Source organism: Schistocerca cancellata, chromosome 12, assembly GCF_023864275.1.
Source record: "Schistocerca cancellata isolate TAMUIC-IGC-003103 chromosome 12, iqSchCanc2.1, whole genome shotgun sequence".
Classification (NCBI taxonomy): Eukaryota; Metazoa; Arthropoda; class Insecta; order Orthoptera; family Acrididae; genus Schistocerca; species Schistocerca cancellata.
Window position 1 is genome coordinate 18,989,358 of NC_064637.1, and position 18,014 is coordinate 19,007,371.

The following is an 18,014-nucleotide window of genomic DNA, read 5'->3' on the forward strand; positions in this document are numbered from 1 at the left end:
GGGACTACTCAAGAGGACGTCGTTATCAGGAGAAAGAAAACTGGCGTTCTACGTATCGGAGCGTGGAATGTCGGATCCCTTAATCAGGCAGGTAGGTTAGAAAATTTAAAAAGGGAAATGGATAGGTTAAAGTTAGATATAGTGGGAATTAGTGAAGTTCGGTGGCAGGAGGAACAAGACTTTTGGTCAGGTGAATACAGGGTTATAAATACAAAATCAATTAGGGGTAATGCAGGAGTAGGTTTAATAATGAATAAAAAGATAGGTGTGCAGTTAAGCTACTACAAACAGCATAGTGAACACATTATTGTGGCTAAGATAGACACGAAGCCCATGCCTACTACAGTAGTACAAGTTTATATGCCAACTAGCTCTGCAGATGATGATGAAATTGATGAAATGTATGATGAGATAAAAGAAATTATTCAGGTAGTGAAGGGAGATGAAAATTTAATAGTCATGGGTGACTGGAATTCGAGAGTAGGAAAAGGGAGAGAAGGAAACATAGTAGATGAATATGGATTGGGGTTAAGAAATGAAAGAGGAAGCTGCCTGATAGAATTTTGCACAGAGCATAACTTAATCATAGCTAACACTTGGTTCAAGAATCATGAAAGAAGGTTGTATACATGGAAGAATCCTGGAGATACTAGTAGGTATCAGATAGATTATATAATGGTAAGACAGAGATTTAGGAACCAGGTTTTAAATTGTAAGACATTTCCAGGAGCAGATGTGGACTCTGACCACAATCTATTGGTTATGAACTGTAGATTAAAACTGAAGAAACTGCAAAAAGGTGGGAATTTAAGGAGATGGGACCTGGATAAACTGACTAAACCAGAGGTTGTACAGAGTTTCAGGGAGAGCATAAGGGAACAATTGACAGGAATGGGGGAAAGAAATACAGTAGAAGAAGAATGGGTAGCTCTGAGGGATGAAGTAGTGAAGGCAGCAGAGGCTCAAGTAGGTAAAAAGATGAGGGCTAGTAGAAATCCTTGGGTAACAGAAGAAATATTGAATTTAATTGATGAAAGGAGAAAATATAAAAATGCAGTAAATGAAACAGGCAAAAAAGAATACAAACGTCTCAAAAATGAGATCAACAGGAAGTGCAAAATGGCTAAGCAGCGATGGGTAGAGGACAAATATAAGGATGTAGAGGCTTATCTCACTAGGGGCAAAATAGATACTGCCTACAGGAAAACTAAAGAGACCTTTGGAGAAAAGGGAGCCACTTGTATGAATATCAATAGCTCAGATGGAAACCCAGTTCTAAGCAAAGAAGGGAAAGCAGAAAGGTGGAAGGAGTATATAGAGGGTCTATATAAGGGCGATGTAGATGAAGATGAAATGGGAGATACGATACTGCGTGATGAGTTTGACAGAGCTCTGAAAGACCTAAGTCGAAACAAGGCCCCGGGAGTAGACAACATTCCATTAGAACTACTGACAGCCTTGGGAGAGCCAGTCCTGACAAAACTCTACCATCTGGTGTGCAAGATGTATGATACAGGCGAAATAACCTCAGACTTCAAGAAGAATATAATAATTCCAATCCCAAAGAAAGCAGGTGTAGACAGATGTGAAAAATACCAATCTATCAGTTTAAATGATTAATGGAAAATCTCATAAAAAGATGTGAAACAAATACTAACAAAGAGATAGAGGGGCTGGCCAGTACTTACCTCAGCTCAGTACAGCCGATAGATACACATAAAACAGAACCGAAAATTTACGTTCCTAGCTTTCGGAACAAATGTTCCTTCATCGGGGAGGAGAGAGGGGAACGAAAGGGAAGAAGGGAAAGGAGATTCAGTTACTCACAACCCAGGATATGAAGCAACAGGGAAAGGAAAATAGGGAGGGTAGCAAGGATGGAGGCATGGTTGTCAGAGGGAAGCCAAAGATATTCTACTGTAAGTACTGTGCCAGCTTCAAACCAAAGAGGATGCATACAGAAGTAAAGAGGTATATAGTATAAAGATAAACACAACTATGCAGGATGAAAAGATGTGTGAATGGCTAAAGAGGTAAGGGAAAGAGGAGAAGACTGAAGAGTGAATGGGAGTGAGGTTGTTTACCGTAGGTTCAGTCCAGGGGGATGGCGGGATGAAAGGATGTGTTGGAGTGCAAGTTCCCATCTCCGCAGTTCAGAGGGACTGGTGTTGGGTGGGAGAAGCCAAATGGCACATACAGTGTAGCAGGCTCCTAGGTCCCTAGAATTATGCTGGAGGGTGTGCTCCGCTACTGGGTATTGGGCATCTCCTAGGCGGACAGTTCGTCTGTGTCCGTTCATGCGCTCAGCCAGTTTAGTTATTGTCATGCCGATGTAAAAGGCATGTCCCTTTCCCCTTTAGCCATTCACGCATCTTTTCATCCTACATAGTTGTGTTTATATTTATACTATATACCTCTTTACTTCTGTATGCATCCTCTTTGGTTTGAAGCTGGCACAGTACTTACAGTAGAATATCTTTGGCTTCCCTCTGACAACCATGCCTCCATCCTTGCTACCCTCCCTATTTTCCTTTCCCTGTTGCTTCATAACCTGGGTTGTGAGTAACTGAATCTCCTTTCCCTTCTTCCCTTTCTTTCCCCTCTCTCCTCCCTGATGAAGGAACTATCAGTTTAATAAGTCACAGCTGCAAAATACTAACACGAATTCTTTACAGACGAATGGAAACACTGGTAGAAGCCGACCTCGGGGAAGATCAGTTTGGATTCCGTAGCCATGCTGGAACACGTGAGGCAGTACTGACCTTACGACTTATCTTAGAAGAAAGATTAAGGAAAGGCAAACCTACGTTTCTAGCATTTGTAGACTTAGAGAAAGCTTTTGACAATGTTGACTGGAATACTCTCTTTCACATTCTAAAGGTGGCAGGGGTAAAATACAGGGAGCGAAAGGCTATTTACAATTTGTACAGAAACCAGATAGCAGTTGTAAGAGTCGAGGGACATGAATAGGAAGCAGTGGTTGGGAAGGGAGTGAGACAGGGTTGTAGCCTCTCCCCAATGTTACTCAATCTGTATATTGAGCAAGCAGTAAAGGAAACAAAAGAAAAATTTGGTGTAGGTATTAAAACCCACGGAGAAGAAATAAAAACTTTGAGGTTTGCCGATGACATTGTAATTCTGTCAGAGACAGCAAAGGACTTGGAAGAGCAGTTGGACGGAATGGACAGTGTCTTGAAAGGAGGGTATAAGATGAACATCAACAAAATCAAAACGAGGATAATGGAATGTAGTCGAATTAAGTCGGGTGATGCTGAGGGAATTAGATTAGGAAATGAGATGCTTAAAGTAGTAAAGGAGTTTTGGTATTTGGGAAGCAAAATAACTGATGATGGTCGAAGTAGAGAGGATATAGAATGTAGACTAGCAATGGCAAGGAAAGCGTTTCTGAAGAAGAGAAATTTGTTAACATCGTGTATAGATTTAAGTATCAGGAAGTCGTTTCTGAAAGTATTTGTATGGAGTGTAGCCATGTATGAATGTGAAACATAGTTTGGACAAGAAGAGAATAGAAGCTTTTGAAATGTGGTGCTACAGAAGAATGCTGAAGATTAGATGGGTAGATCACATAACTAATGAGGAGGCATTGAATAGAATTGGGGAGAAGAGGAGTTTGTGGCACAACTTGACAAGAAGAAGGGACCGGTTGGTAGGATATGTTCTGAGGCATCAGGGGATCACAAATTTAGCATTGGAGGGCAGTGTGGATAGTAAAAATCGTAGAGGGAGACCAAGAGATGAATACACTAAGCAGATTCAGAAGGATGTAGGCTGCAGTAGGTACTGGGAGATGAAGAAGCTTGCGCAGGATAGAGTAGCATGGAGAGCTGCATCAAACCAGTCTCAGGACTGAAGACCACAACAACAACAACAAGTGAACTCCATACATACACTGCCCACCACGACACTGAATGCTGCCTGGCGAGGTTGCAGGCGCGTGGCACAGTAATAGAAGTATGTAAGTGGAGCAGACATGGATGGCTACAAATGGGGAAATCCACTGAGATAAGCAACTTTAACAAAGAGCAGATTATTATTACACAGAGTCTGTGAAAGAATATCTCAAAAATGGCAAAGCTGATGGAATGTTCATGTGCTACTGTCATGAGCATCTATGGAAAGAAGAGATAGAGGGACAGTGAAATTACCACTACGCACTAAGTGGTTGGATGTCCACAACTGGTCGGAGGCTGGTCTGCTAGGTAAAGTAGGACAGATGGTGATCTGTAGCATCTTTGCTGAAAGAGCAAGATGCTTGTGTGTGCACACGTGTTTCAGAGTGCACTGTTGAACATGGAGCTCTGCAGCAGACCAACTGTACGTGTTCAGATGTTGATCCACTGACATCATGAATTACAATTTCAGAGGTCACGAGACTATCAGGGTTTGACTGTCAACCAATGGAAATGTGTCGCTCTTTAGGTGAATCACATTTTTGCTACACAAGGTTGATGGTCATCTCCACGAATGCTGCCATCGAGGTGAACAGTGACTAGAAACGTGCAGCATACCACAGACTCGTGTTGGTGGGAGCAGTATTATGCGACGGGAGACATTCTCCTGCAGTTGCACGGGGACCTGTGGTAGTAACTGAAGACACGCTGGTAGCTCCATCCATTCATGCTTGATGTCTTCTCCAATGGCAAAGTCATCTTTCAGCAGTATAATTGTCCACGTCTCAGACCCACAACTGTACTACAGCGGTCTGGCGAACATTAAAACTTGTGTCGATGTCTCGGCAACAAATTTGCCTGATGTGAATCCTATGGAACCAATGTGAGTTACTATCTAGCACCATTACCACATACGCAAATCAGCGGCCCATTATTTACGCAAATTACATGACCTTTTTGTAGACACGTAATACCACATGCCCCCACAAACCTACCAACAAACTGACGGATCCCTGGTACTCTGAATCAGTGATGTATTTTGTTCCAAAGACGGACAAACATGCTATTAAGCAGGTGGTCATAATGTCTTGGCTCTCAGTGTATACGGAGCTCCCATAGCTTTATAAAAATGCGTGTATTCAAATGCAACATTGTGAAATAAATCCGTGAAGAACATACATTTGCACCTGTATAAATAAAAATGTAAATGTTCATTACTTCAAAGCTGTGGGAGCACACAGACGAATAGTTGCGTGTGCACAGTACAGGGGCAGTGGAAAGACTCTAGTGTGCACATAATCATTTACTTTTTGCTTTGTGTTTGTTTTTGTCTTAAATGTTCAATGTTAATGTCTGGCTCATTGTTTCACAATAAAGTTAAACATTAAGAATACGAATCAGTCTATCATTAATAGAATGGATCTATGTAGTGACTACAAAGTCTTAAATTTCTGAAAGTTTACTGATTGCTTTCAAACTTTGAAACAACATTGCATTCAGGTATGTGTGTTTTCTTACATACCTGTTTTTTTAAATATATGTAATGTACCAATAAATATCTAATATACAAACAGGAGTTGTTATCACCAAATATCTAAAAATTTTCTCAGTTGATTTACTTAGAATTTTTACACATTACCATAACAAACAGTCACCCACATATATATTGCATGCACAAACAGGGTGTTGAAAATTTTCATTACAAACTTTTAGGACCTGTAGGCAGGAGTGAGTGCATAATGTTTTGAAAAGGAACCTATATCTGGGAACAAATCATTCTGTTCTATAACAATATCAGTTCAGATGTCTGTGTGTCCACATCTGCTGGCAGAAAGAGTGTGTCAGATTTACTCGTCCTAGCATGCAACAGGGTAAAGAGGACGATGTGTACTACTTTTGGGGTCGTATGCAAAGTTTAATTTGCGAGACAGCTGTAGAGACAGAGAAAGATCTGCTGGCACAAGTTCTGACTACCGCACTAGAAACTAGAGAGACACCAGATGGGATGGAGTGGGTATACAAGAACAAGCTCTGTAGGTACAGTGGCTGTAATAATGCCGGTAGTGGCCTCTTTGAGCCACTGTTGTAATGAATCGGTACTGTTCTGTTCGTACAGTGCACTGGGTTCTTTTTTGTTTTGGAATGATGTACACACATAACGTTTAAGTGTTAGTAAAAATAAATGACCTTCAGTGATAAATGGATATTTCGTTATGTTTCCTTTAATTGTACTGTGTCAAGCCTAATTCAGTTTCTCCAGTCAGACACGGGTTTCTATTCAAAACAACATGTACTCATTCTCCTTTGCAAGTCATATATAATAGAGGGAAACATTCCATGTGGGAAATATATATATTAAAAACAAAGATTCCATGACTTACCAAATGGGAAAGCGCCGGTAGATAAGCACAAAAAAAAAAAAAAAACATACACACACACACAAAATTTTGAGCTTTCGCAACCCCTGGTTGCTTTGTCGGGAAAGAGGGAAGGAGAGGGAAAAATGAAAGGATGTGGGTTTTAAGGGAGAGGGTAAGGAGTCACTCCAATCCTGGGAGTGGAAAGACTTACCTTAGGGGGAAAAAGGACAGGTATACACTCGCACACACACACATATCCATCCACACATATACAGACACAAGCAGACATATTAAAAGGCAAAGAGTTTGGGCAGAGATGTCAGTCGAGGCTGAAGTGCAGAGGCAAAGATGTTGTTGAATGACAGGTGAGGTATGAGTGGCGGCAACTTGAAATTAGCGGAGATTGAGGCCTGGTGGATAACGGGAAGAGAGGATATATTGAAGGGCAAGTTCCCATCTCCGGAGTTCGGATAGGTTAGTGTTACTGGGAAGTATCCAGATAACCCAGACGGCGTAACACTGTGCCAAGATGTGCTGGCCATGCACCAAGGCATGTTTAGCCACAGGGTGATCCTCATTACCAACAAACACTGTCTGCCTGTGTCCATTCATGTGAATGGACAGTTTGTTGCTGGTCATTCCCACATAGAAAGCTTCACAGTGTAGGCAGGTCAGTTGGTAAATCACGTGGGTGCTTTCACACGTGACTCTGCCTTTGATCGAGTACACCTTCCGGGTTACAGGACTGGAGTAGGTGGTGGTTGGAGGGTGCATGGGACAGGTTTTACACCGGGGGCGGTTACAAGGGTAGGAGCCAGAGGGTAGGGAAGGTGGTTTGGGGATTTCATAGGGATGAACCAAGAGGTTACGAAGGTTAGGTGGACGGCAGAAAGACACTCTTGGTGGAGTGGGGAGGATTTCATGAAGGATGGATCTCATTTCGGGGCAGGATTTGAGGAAGTCGTATCCCTGCTGGAGAGCCACATTCAAGTCTGATCCAGTCCCGGGAAGTATCCTGTCACAAGTGGGGCACTTTTGGGGTTCTTCTGTGGGAGGTTCCGGGTTTGAGGAGATGAGGAAGTGGCTCTGATTATTTGCTTCTGTACCAGGTCGGGAGGGTAGTTGCAGGATGTGAAAGCTGTTTTCAGGTTGTTGGTGTAATGGTTCAGGGATTCAGGACTGGAGCAGATTCGTTTGCCACGAAGACCTAGGCTGTAGGGAAGGGACCGTTTGATATGGAATGGGTGGCAGCTGTCATAATGGAGGTACTGTTGCTTGTTGGTGGGTTTGATGTGGACGGATGTGTGAAGCTGGCCATTGGAGAGATGGAGGTCAACATCAAGGAAAGTGGCATGGGATTTGGATTAGGACCAGGTGAATCTGATGGAACCAAAGGAGTTGAGGTTGGAGAGGAAATTCTGGAGTTCTTCTTCGCTGTGAGTCCAGATCATGAAGATGTCATCAATAAATCTGTACCAAACTTTGGGTTGGCAGGCATGGGTAACCAAGAAGGCTTCCTCTAAGCGACCCATAAATAGGTTGGCATACGAGGGGGCCATCCTGGTACCCATGGCTGTTCCCTTTAATTGTTGGTATGTCTGGCCTTCAAAAGTGAAGAAGTTGTGAGTCAGGATGAAGCTGGCTAAGGTGATGAGGAAATAGGTTTTAGGTAGGGTGGCAGGTGATCGGCGTGAAAGGAAGTGCTCCATTGCAGCGAGGCCCTGGACGTGCAGGATATTTGTGTATAAGGAAGTGGCATCAATGGTTACAAGGATGGTTTCTGGGGGTAACAGACTGGGTAAGGATTCCAGGCGTTTGAGAAAGTGGTTGGTGTCTTTGATGAAGGATGGGAGACTGCATGTAATGGGTTGAAGGTGTTGATCTACATAGTCATAGATACGTTCTGTGGGGGCTTAGTAACCAGCTACAATGGGACGGCCGGGATGTTTGGGTTTGTGAATTTTAGGAAGTAGGTAGAAGGTAAGAGTGCGAGGTGTCGGTGGGGTCAGGAGGTTGATGGAGTCAGGTGAAAGGTTTTGTAGGGGGCCTAAGGTTCTGAGGATTCCTTGAAGCTCTGCCTGGATATCAAGAATGGGATTACCTTGGTAAACTTTGTATGTAGTGTTGTCTGAAAGCTGATGCAGTCCCTCAGCCACATACTCCCGACGATCAAGTACCACGGTCGTGGAACCCTTGTCAGCCGGAAGAATGATGATGGATTGGTCAGCTTACAGATCACAGATAGCCTGGGCTTCGGATGTGGTGATGTTGGGAGTTGGATTAAGGTTTTTCAAGAAAGATTGAGAAGCAAGGCTGGAAGTGAGAAATTCCTGGAAGGTTTGGAGAGGGTGATTTTGAGGAAGAGGAGGTGGGTCCCGCTGTGATGGAGGACGGAACTGTTCCAGGCAGGGTTCAATTTGGATAGTGTCTTGGGGAGTTGGATCATTAGGAGTGGGATCAGGATTATTTTTCTTCGTGGCAAAGTGATATTTCCAGCAGAGACTACAAGTGTTGGTGCACGGCCAGCACATCTTGGCACAGTGTTACACCGTCCGGGTTATCTGGATACTTCCCACTAACACCAACCTGTCAGGACTCTGGAGATGGGAACTTGCCCTTCAATATCTCCTCTCTTCCTGTTATCCACCAAGCCTCAATCTCCACTAATTTCAAGTTGCCGCCACTCATACCTCACCTGTCATTCAACAACATCTTTGCCTATGCACTTCCGCCTCGACTGACATCTCTGCCCAAACTCTTTGCCTTTAAATATGTCTGCTTGTGTCTGTATATGTGTGGATGGATATGCGTGTGTGTGCGAGTGTATACCTGTCCTTTTTTTCCCCTAAGGTAAGTCTTTCCGCTCCCGGGATTGGAACGACTCTTTACCCTCTCCCTTAAAACCCACATCCTTTCATCTTTCCCTCTCATTCCCTCTTTCCTGACGAAGCAACTGGGGGTTGCGAAAGCTCGAAATTTTGTGTGTGTGTTTTTTTTTTTTTTTTAATTTGTGCCTATCTACCAGTGCTTTCCCGTTTGGTAAGTCATGGAATCTTTGTTTTTAACATATTTTTCCCATGTGGAATGTTTCTTTCTATTTTATATATGTGTATGTGTGGATGGATGTGTGTGTGTGTGTGCGAGTGTGTACCCGTCCTTTTTTCCCCCTAAGATAAGTCTTTCCGCTCCCGGGACTGGAATGACTCCTTACCCTCTCCCTTAAAACCCACATCCTTTCGTCTTTCCCTCTCCTTCCCTCTTTCCTGATGAGGCAACAGTTTGTTGCGAAAGCTTGAATTTTGTGTGTATGTTTGTGTTCGTTTGTGTGTCTGTCGACCTGCCAGCACTTTCATTTGGTAAGTCACATCATCTTTGTTTTTTTATATATATATATATATATATATATAAATATAATAGAGGGAGACATTCCACGTGGGAAAAATATATTTAAAAAGAAAGATGATGAGACTTACCAAACAAAAGCGCTGGCAGGTCGAAAGACACACAAACAAACACAAACATACACACAAAAATCTAGCTTTCGCAACCAACGGTTGCCTCGTCAGGAAAGAGGGAAGGAGAAGGAAAGACAAAAGGATATGGAATTTAAGGGAGAGGGTAAGGAGTCATTCCAATCCCGGGAGCGGAAAGACTTACCTTAAGGGAAAAAAAGGATAGGTATACACTCGCACACACACACATATCTCCATCCGCATATACACAGACACAAGCAGACATTTGTAAAGGCAAAGAGTTCGGGCAGAGATGTCAGTCGGGACGGAAGTACAGAGGCAAAGATGATGTTGAAAGACAGGTGAGGTATGAGCGGCGGCAGATTGAAATTAGAAATTAGCGGAGATTGAGGCCTGGCGGATAGCGAGAAGAGAGGATATGCTGAAGGGCAAGTTCCCATCTCCGGAGTTCAGACAGGTTGGTGTTAGTGGGAAGTATCCAGATAACCCGGACGGTGTAACACTGTGCCAAGATGTGCTGGCCGTGCACCAAGGCATGTTTAGCCACAGGGTGATCCTCATTACCAACAAACACTGTCTGCCTGTGTCCATTCATGCGAATGGACAGTTTGTTGCTGGTCATTCCCACATAGAACGCTTCACAGTGTAGGCAGGTCAGTTGGTAAATCACGTGGGTGCTTTCACACGTGGCTCTGCCTTTGATCGTGTACACCTTCCGGGTTACAGGACTTGAATAGGTGGTGGTGGGAGGGTGCATGGGACAGGTTTTACACCGGGGGCGGTTACAGGGGTAGGAGCCAGAGGGTAGGGAAGGTGGTTTGGGGATTTCATGGGGATGAACTAAGAGGTTACGAAGGTTAGGTGGACGGCGGAAAGACACTCTTGGTGGAGTGGGGAGGATTTCATGAAGGATGGATCTCATTTCAGGGCAGGATTTGAGGAAGTCGTATCCCTGCTGGAGAGTCACATTCAGAATCTGATCCAGTCCCGGAAAGTATCCTGTCACAAGTATATATATATATATATATATATATATATATATATATATATATATATATATATATATATATATATATATATATATATATATATATACATATATAATAGAGGGAAACATTCCATGTGGGAAAAATATATCTAAAAACAAAGATGATGTGACTTACCAAACGAAAGCACTGGCACGTCGACGTGCCAGCGCTTTCGTTTGGTAAGTCGCATCATCTTTGTATATATATATAAAACGAAGATGCTGTGACTTACCAAACGAGAAAGCGCTGGTAGGTAGATACAGTAAAAAACACACATACACACACAAATTTCAAGCTTTTGCAACCCACGGTTGCTTCGTCAGGAAATAGGGAAAGAGAGGGAAAGACGAAAGGATGTGGGTTTTAAGGGAGAGGGTAAGGAGTCATTCCAATCCCGGGAGCGGAAAGACTTACCTCAGGGGGAAAAAAGGACACGTATACACTCACACACACACACACACACACACACACACACACACACACACCCATCTGCACATACACAGACACAAGCAGACATTTGTAAAGGCAAAGAGTTTGGGCAAGAGATGTCTCTTTGCCTTTACAAATGTCTGCTTGCGTCTGTGTATGTGCAGATGGATATGTGTTTCCTTAGAATGATCCACAGCAACATGTCAACACATGACTGGGAGCACTTAGTTGTAAATAAGTAAATATTGTCACTATTACTATCGCCCACAGATGAGTAGCCTTTCTACCCTCTCTTCATCAAAGCTGCAGCTCCAATATCAAACACTGGTACTCAGCGACCATAACAGAATAGGTGGCATGCCTGCAGGTGTGTGGAGTGGATCAGTGCCCCCCCCCCCCTCTCAGACATACACTGCCCCCACTCACCTGGAGAGCTGGTTGTGGGAGACGTCGAGCACCTCCAGCAGGGTGGCCCGCTCGAAGGCGGCGGGTGGCAGGCGCGCCACGGCGTTGCCAGACAGGTCGAGCTCCCTCAGGAATGGCGTCTCCAGTGGGCCGGCGGGCAGTGCCGTCAAGTTGACGCGCGACAGCCGCAGCCGCCGCACCGTCTTGGGCTCCGACAGCACTGCCGCCACCGCTGCTGCACTCAGCGGGTTCTCCGACAGGTCGAGCTGCTTGATGTTCACCTGCGGAGTGACACGGCTGCTGACGTGCACCGCTCCTGCAGACTCGTCACACGCCTCTACCCTAACCTATAAGGTACATACTGTCTGTCTGTACTACAGGGTACAGTCAGTCGCCCGGAAGGTTCTGTAGCTCTATGTTCACTGGCAACAGTGCTCGCATCACCCCAGCTCATAGCTGGCAGAAGCTGTGACAGCTAAACCACACAAGCAATAAAATGATCATAGACCTCTACCTGATAACGATTTTTTCTGCTTATCGGTTGATGCACCCCTCTACAGATTCTTGTCCTTTGCCACCCTCTTCATTTCAGAGTAAGCCTTGCACCCAGGTCCTCAATTATCTGTTGGATACTTCTATCTTCCCCTACAGCTTTTACCCTTTACAGGTCCCTCTGGTATCGTGGAAGTTATTCCTTCTTGTCTTTCACACATGACCGATCACCATTTTTGTCAGTGTTATATGAGTGTTCCTCTCTTTATTGATTCTGTGGATCACCTCCTACTTCACACCTTCTCAATCCATCAGATTTTCAACATACACTATGCGATCAAAAATATCCGGACACCTGGCTGAAAGTGACTTACAAGTTCATGGCGCCCTACATCGGTAATGCTGGAATTCAGTACGGTGTTGGCCCACCGTTACTCTCACAGATATACGTTCAATCAGGTGCTGGAAGGTTTCTTGGGGAATCGCAGCCCATTCATGATGGATTGCTGCACTGAGGAGAGGGATTGATGTCAGTTGGTGAGGCCTGGCACGAAGTTGGCATTCCAAAACATCCTGAAGGTGTTCTATAAGATTCAGCTCAGGACTCTGCAGGCTAGTCCATCACAGGGACGTTACTGTTGTGTAACCAGTCTGCCACAGACCGTGCATTACTAACAGATGCTAGATCGTGTTGAAAGATGCAGTCGCCATCCCCGAATTGCTCTTCAACAGTGGGAAGCAAGAAGGTGCTTAAAAGATCAATATAGGCCTGTGCTGTGATAGTGCCATGCAAAACAACAAGGGTTGCAAGTCACCTCCATGAAAAATATGACCACACCGTAACACCACTGCCTCCGAATTTTACTGTTGGCACTACACACGCTGGCAGATGACTTTCAGCGGGCGTTTTCCATATCACACCCTGCCATCGGATCGCCAAATTGTGTACCGTGATTTGTCACTCCACACAATGTTTTGCCACTGTTCAATCGTCTGATCACTCCTTACACTGAGCGAGGCGATGTTTAGCATTTACTGGCATGACGTGTGGCTTTTGAGCAGCCACTCGACCCTGGGATCTGAGTTTTCTCAGCTCCTACCTAAGTGTCATAGTACTTGCAGTGGATCCTGACACAGTTTGGAATTCCTGTGTGATGGTCTGGATAGATGTCTGCCTATGACACATTACAATCCTCTTCAACTGTCGGCAGTCTCTGCAAGTCAACAGACAAGGTCAGCCTGTACGCTTTTGTGCTGTACTTGTCCTTTCACATTTCCACTTTGCTATTAGATTGGAAAAAGTGGACCTAGGGGTGTGTAGGAGTGTGCAAATCTCACATAGAGATGTATGACGCAAGTGACACCCAATCACCTGACCACGTTGGAAGTCCGCCAGTTCTGCAGAGCGGCCCATTCTACTCTCTCAGGTTGTCTAATGACTACTGAGATCACTGATATGGAGTACCTGGCAGTAGGTGGCAGCACAATACACCTAACATGAAAGATGTATGTTCCTGGGCGTGTCCGGATACTTTTGATCAGATAGTGTACCTCTTGAACACCACATCTCGAGCACTTCAACTTTCTGCTTTTCTGGTTTTCCCCATCCTCAGTGTTTCACTTCCTTCCCCAAATGCCCTTTTTGTGTTTTATAGTCTGTTTTCCATATCATCTTTGCTTTGCCCACTACAATTTATTTTCCTCCATAGTATCAGAACTCGTACCCTTTATCTGCTTATTCATCCACAATTTTAGTATTAAGTTTATCATTAATCTCATTTCTGCTTTGGTCGTTCTTCACCTTACTCTCGGTCAGTATTCTGTTCCAATTAGACTGTTCATTCCATTCAACAGGCCCTGTAATTCACTGTCACTGAGGATAGCAATGTCATCAGCAAATCTTATCACTGGTATGCTTTCGTCCTGAATTTTAATACTACTCTTCCATATACAGAGTGAACAGTAGGAATGAAAGATTGAACTCCTGTCATACACCTTTTTTATCCAATTACTTTGTTCATGGTCTTGCACTCATATTTGTCTCTATTCATTCTCATACATACATACATTCACGCCTCCACGAACCATGGACCTTGCCGTTCGTGGGGAGGCTTGCGTGCCTCAAAGATACAGATAGCCGTACCGTAGGTGCGACCACAATGGAGGGGTATCTGTTGAGAGGCCAGACAAACGTGTGGTTCCTGAAGAGGGACAGCAGCCTTTTCAGTAGTTGCAGGGGCAACAGTCTGGATGATCGACTGATCTGGCCTTGTAACACTAACCAAAATGGCCTTACTGTGCTGGTACTGCAAACGGCTGAAAACAAGGGGAAACTATAGCTGTAATTTTTCCTGAGGGCATGCAGCTTTACTGTATGATTAAATGATGATGGCATCCTCTTGGATAAAATATTCCGGAGGTAAAATAGTCCCCCATTCGGATCTCCAGGAGGGGACTACTCAAGAGGACGTCGTTATCAGGAGAAAGAAAACTGGCGTTCTTCGTATCAGAGTGTGGAATGTCAGATCTTTTAATCGGGCAGGTAGGTAAAATTTAAAAAGGGAAAAGGATAGATTAAAGTTAGGTTTAGTGGGAATTAGTGAAGTTCAGTGGCAGGAGGAACAAGACTTTTGGTCAGGTGAATACAGGGCTATAAATACAAAATAAAATAGGGGTAATGCAGGAGTAGGTTTAATAATTAATAAAAAATAGGAGTGCAGGTAAGCTACTACAAATAGCATAGTGAACACATTATTGTGGCCAAGATAGACACAAAACCCACACCTACTACAGTAGTACAAGTTTATATGCCAACTAGCTCTCCAGATGATGAAGAAATTGATGAAATGTATGATGAGATAAAAGAAATTATTCAGGTGGTGAAGGGAGACAAAAATTTAATAGTCATGGGTGACTGAAATTCAACAGTAGGAAAAGGAAGAGAAGGAAACGTAGTAGGAGAATATGGATTAGGGCTAATAAATGAAAGAGGTAGAATTTTGCCATAACTTAATCATAGCTAACACTTGGTTCAAGAATCATGAAAGAAGGTTGTATACATGAAACAACCCTAGAGATGCTAGAAGGTTTCAGATAGATTATATAATGGTAAGACAGAGATTTAGGAACCAGGTTTTAAATTGTAAGACATTTCCAGGGGCAGATGTGGACTCTGACCACAATCTATTGGTTATGAACTGTAGATTAAAACTGAAGAAACTGCAGAAAGGTGGGAATTTAAGGAGATGGGATCTGGATAAACTGACTAAACCAGAGGTTGTACAGAGTTTCAGGGAGAGCATAAGGGAGCATTTGACAGGAATGGGAGAAAGAAGTACAGTGGAAGAAGAATGGGTAGCTCTGAGGGATGAAGTAGTGAAGGCAGCAGAGGATCAAGTAGGTAAAAAGAAGAGGGCTAGTAGAAATCCTTGGGTAACAGAAGAGATACTGAATTTAATCGATGAAAGGAGAAAATACAAAAATGCAGAAAATGAAGCAGGCAAAAAGGAAGACAAACGTCTCAAAAATGAGATCGACAGGAAGTGCAAAATGGCTAAGCAGGGATGGCTAGAGGGCAAATGTAAGGATGTAGAGGCTTATCTCACTAGGGGTAAGATAGATACTGCCTACACGAAAATTAAAGAGACCTTTGGAGAAAAGAGAACCACTTATATGAATATCAAGAGCTCAGATGGAAACTCAGTTCTAAGCAAAGAAGGGGAAGCAGAAAGGTGGAAGGAGTATATAGAGGGTCTATATAAGAGAGATGTACTTGGGGACAATATTATGGAAATGGAAGAGGACGTAGATGAAGATCAAATGGGAGATATGATACTGCGTTAAGAGTTTGACAGAGCACTGAAAGACCTGAGCCGAAACAAGGCCCCGGGAGTATACAACATTCCATTAGAACTACTGACAGCCTTGGGAGAGCCAGTCCAGACAAAACTCTACAATCTGGTGAGCAAGATGTATGAGACAGGTGAAATACCCTCAGCCTTCAAGAAGAATGTAATGATTCCAATCCCAAAGAAAGCAGGTGTTGACAGATGTGAAAATTACGAAACTATCAGTTTAATAAGTCACAGCTGCAAAATTCTTTACAGACGAATGGAAAAACTGGTAGAAGCCAACCTTGGGAAAGATCAGTTTAGATTCTGTACAAATGTTGGAACACGTGAGGCAATACCGACCCTACGACTTATCTTACAAGAAAGATTAAGGAAAGGCAAACCTACGTTTCTAGCATTTGTAGACTTAGAGAAAGCTTTTGACAATGTTGACTGGAATACTCTCTTTCAGATTATGAAGGTGGCAGGAGTAAAATACAGGGAGCGAAAGTCTATTTATAATTTGTACAGAAAGCAGATGGCAGTTATAAGAGTTGAGGGACATGAAAGGGAAGCAGTGGTTGAGAAAGGAGTGATACAGGGTTGTAGCCTCTCCCCGATGCTATTCAATCTGTATATTGAGCAAGCAGTAAAGGAAACAAAAGAAAAGTTCGGAGTTGGTATTAAAATCCATGGAGAACAAATAAAAACTCTGAGGTTCACCGATGACATTGTAATTCTGTCAGAGACAGCAAAAGACTTGGAAGAGCAGTTGAACGGAATGGACAGTGTCTTGAAAGGAGGATATAAGATGAACATCAACAAAATCAAATTGAGGATAATGGAATGTAGTCAAATTTAGTCGGGTGATGCTGAGGGAATTAGATTAGGAATTAAGACACTTAAAGTAGTAAAGGAGTTCTGCTATTTGGGGAGCAAAATAAATGATGATGGGTGGAGTAGCGAGGATATAAAATGTAGACTGGCAATGGCAAGGAAAGCATTTCTGAAGAAGAGATATTTGTTAACATCAAGTATAGATTTAAGTGTCTGAAAGTATTTGTATGGAGTGTAGCCATGTATGGAAGTGAAACATGGACGATAAATAGTTTAGACAAGAAGAGAATAGAAGCTTTCGAAATGTAGTGCTATAGAAGAATGCTGAAGATTAGATGGGTAGATCACATAACTAATGAGGAGGTATTGAATAGAATTGGGGAGAAGAGGAGTTTGTGGCACAACTTGACTAGAAGAAGGGATCGGTTGGTAGGACATGTCCTGAGGCATCAAGGGATCACCAATTTAGTACTGGAGGGCAGCATGGAGGGTAAAAATCGTAGAGGGAGACCAAGAGATGAATACACTAAGCAGATTCAGAAGGATATAGGTTGCAGGAGATACTGGGAGATGAAGAAGCTTGCACAGGATAGAGTAGCAGGTGAGCTGCATCAGACTAGTCTCAGGACTGAAGACCACAATAACAATAACAACAACATACATTCAATATAGCACCCATATTTTTCCACAGCTTACACTTATTTTTCTGAGAATTTTGAGTGTCTTGCACCACTTTACAGTATCAAACCATTTTCCTGGGTTGACACACCCTATGAGGGAATCTTAATTCCATTATGAAGTGCATCATCAGAAATGCATCTCTGGTGACTTTACCTTTCTTAACCCCAAACTGATTGTTCTCTAAGAGATTCCCAGTTATTTTTTCCATCCTTTTGTATATTATTCTTGTTTGTAACTTGGATGCATGAGATGTAAAGAAGATTGTGTTTAACGTTGTCATCTTTTTAAATTACTGTCACCTTTTTAAGCTCTTATAGGAGGAAAGTAAGTTACTTACTTTTGTTTCCATGTTTTTTCTATATTCATTTTTATTAGTTTAACCTTTTGGAATACTCCAAAGATGAAAATAGATAAAATGTAACCTGATGGGCTTCTAAAATTTGAGTGTGGTTGTTCCATTTTGTTTGGGTGTTTTTATAATTTGTGCAACTATTATTAATGTCAAATATTCCTTTGTTCAATTTTGAAAAACTTTTTGAAATGGGAAAATTTTTATACAGAAGGTTTC

At 43.0% G+C, this 18,014-nt stretch overlaps 1 protein-coding gene across 1 annotated transcript in view; it reads right to left on the minus strand.

Annotated features, from left to right (window-relative positions):
• LOC126109837 (chondroadherin-like protein) overlaps window positions 1–18,014 on the minus strand; it is a 222,495-nt gene that overhangs the window by 31,914 nt on the left and 172,567 nt on the right. Inside the window, exon 14 of the mRNA XM_049914896.1 lies at window positions 11,628–11,887. Coding sequence (XP_049770853.1) covers window positions 11,628–11,887 — 260 coding nt within the window. The remainder of the gene's footprint in view (window positions 1–11,627; window positions 11,888–18,014) is intronic.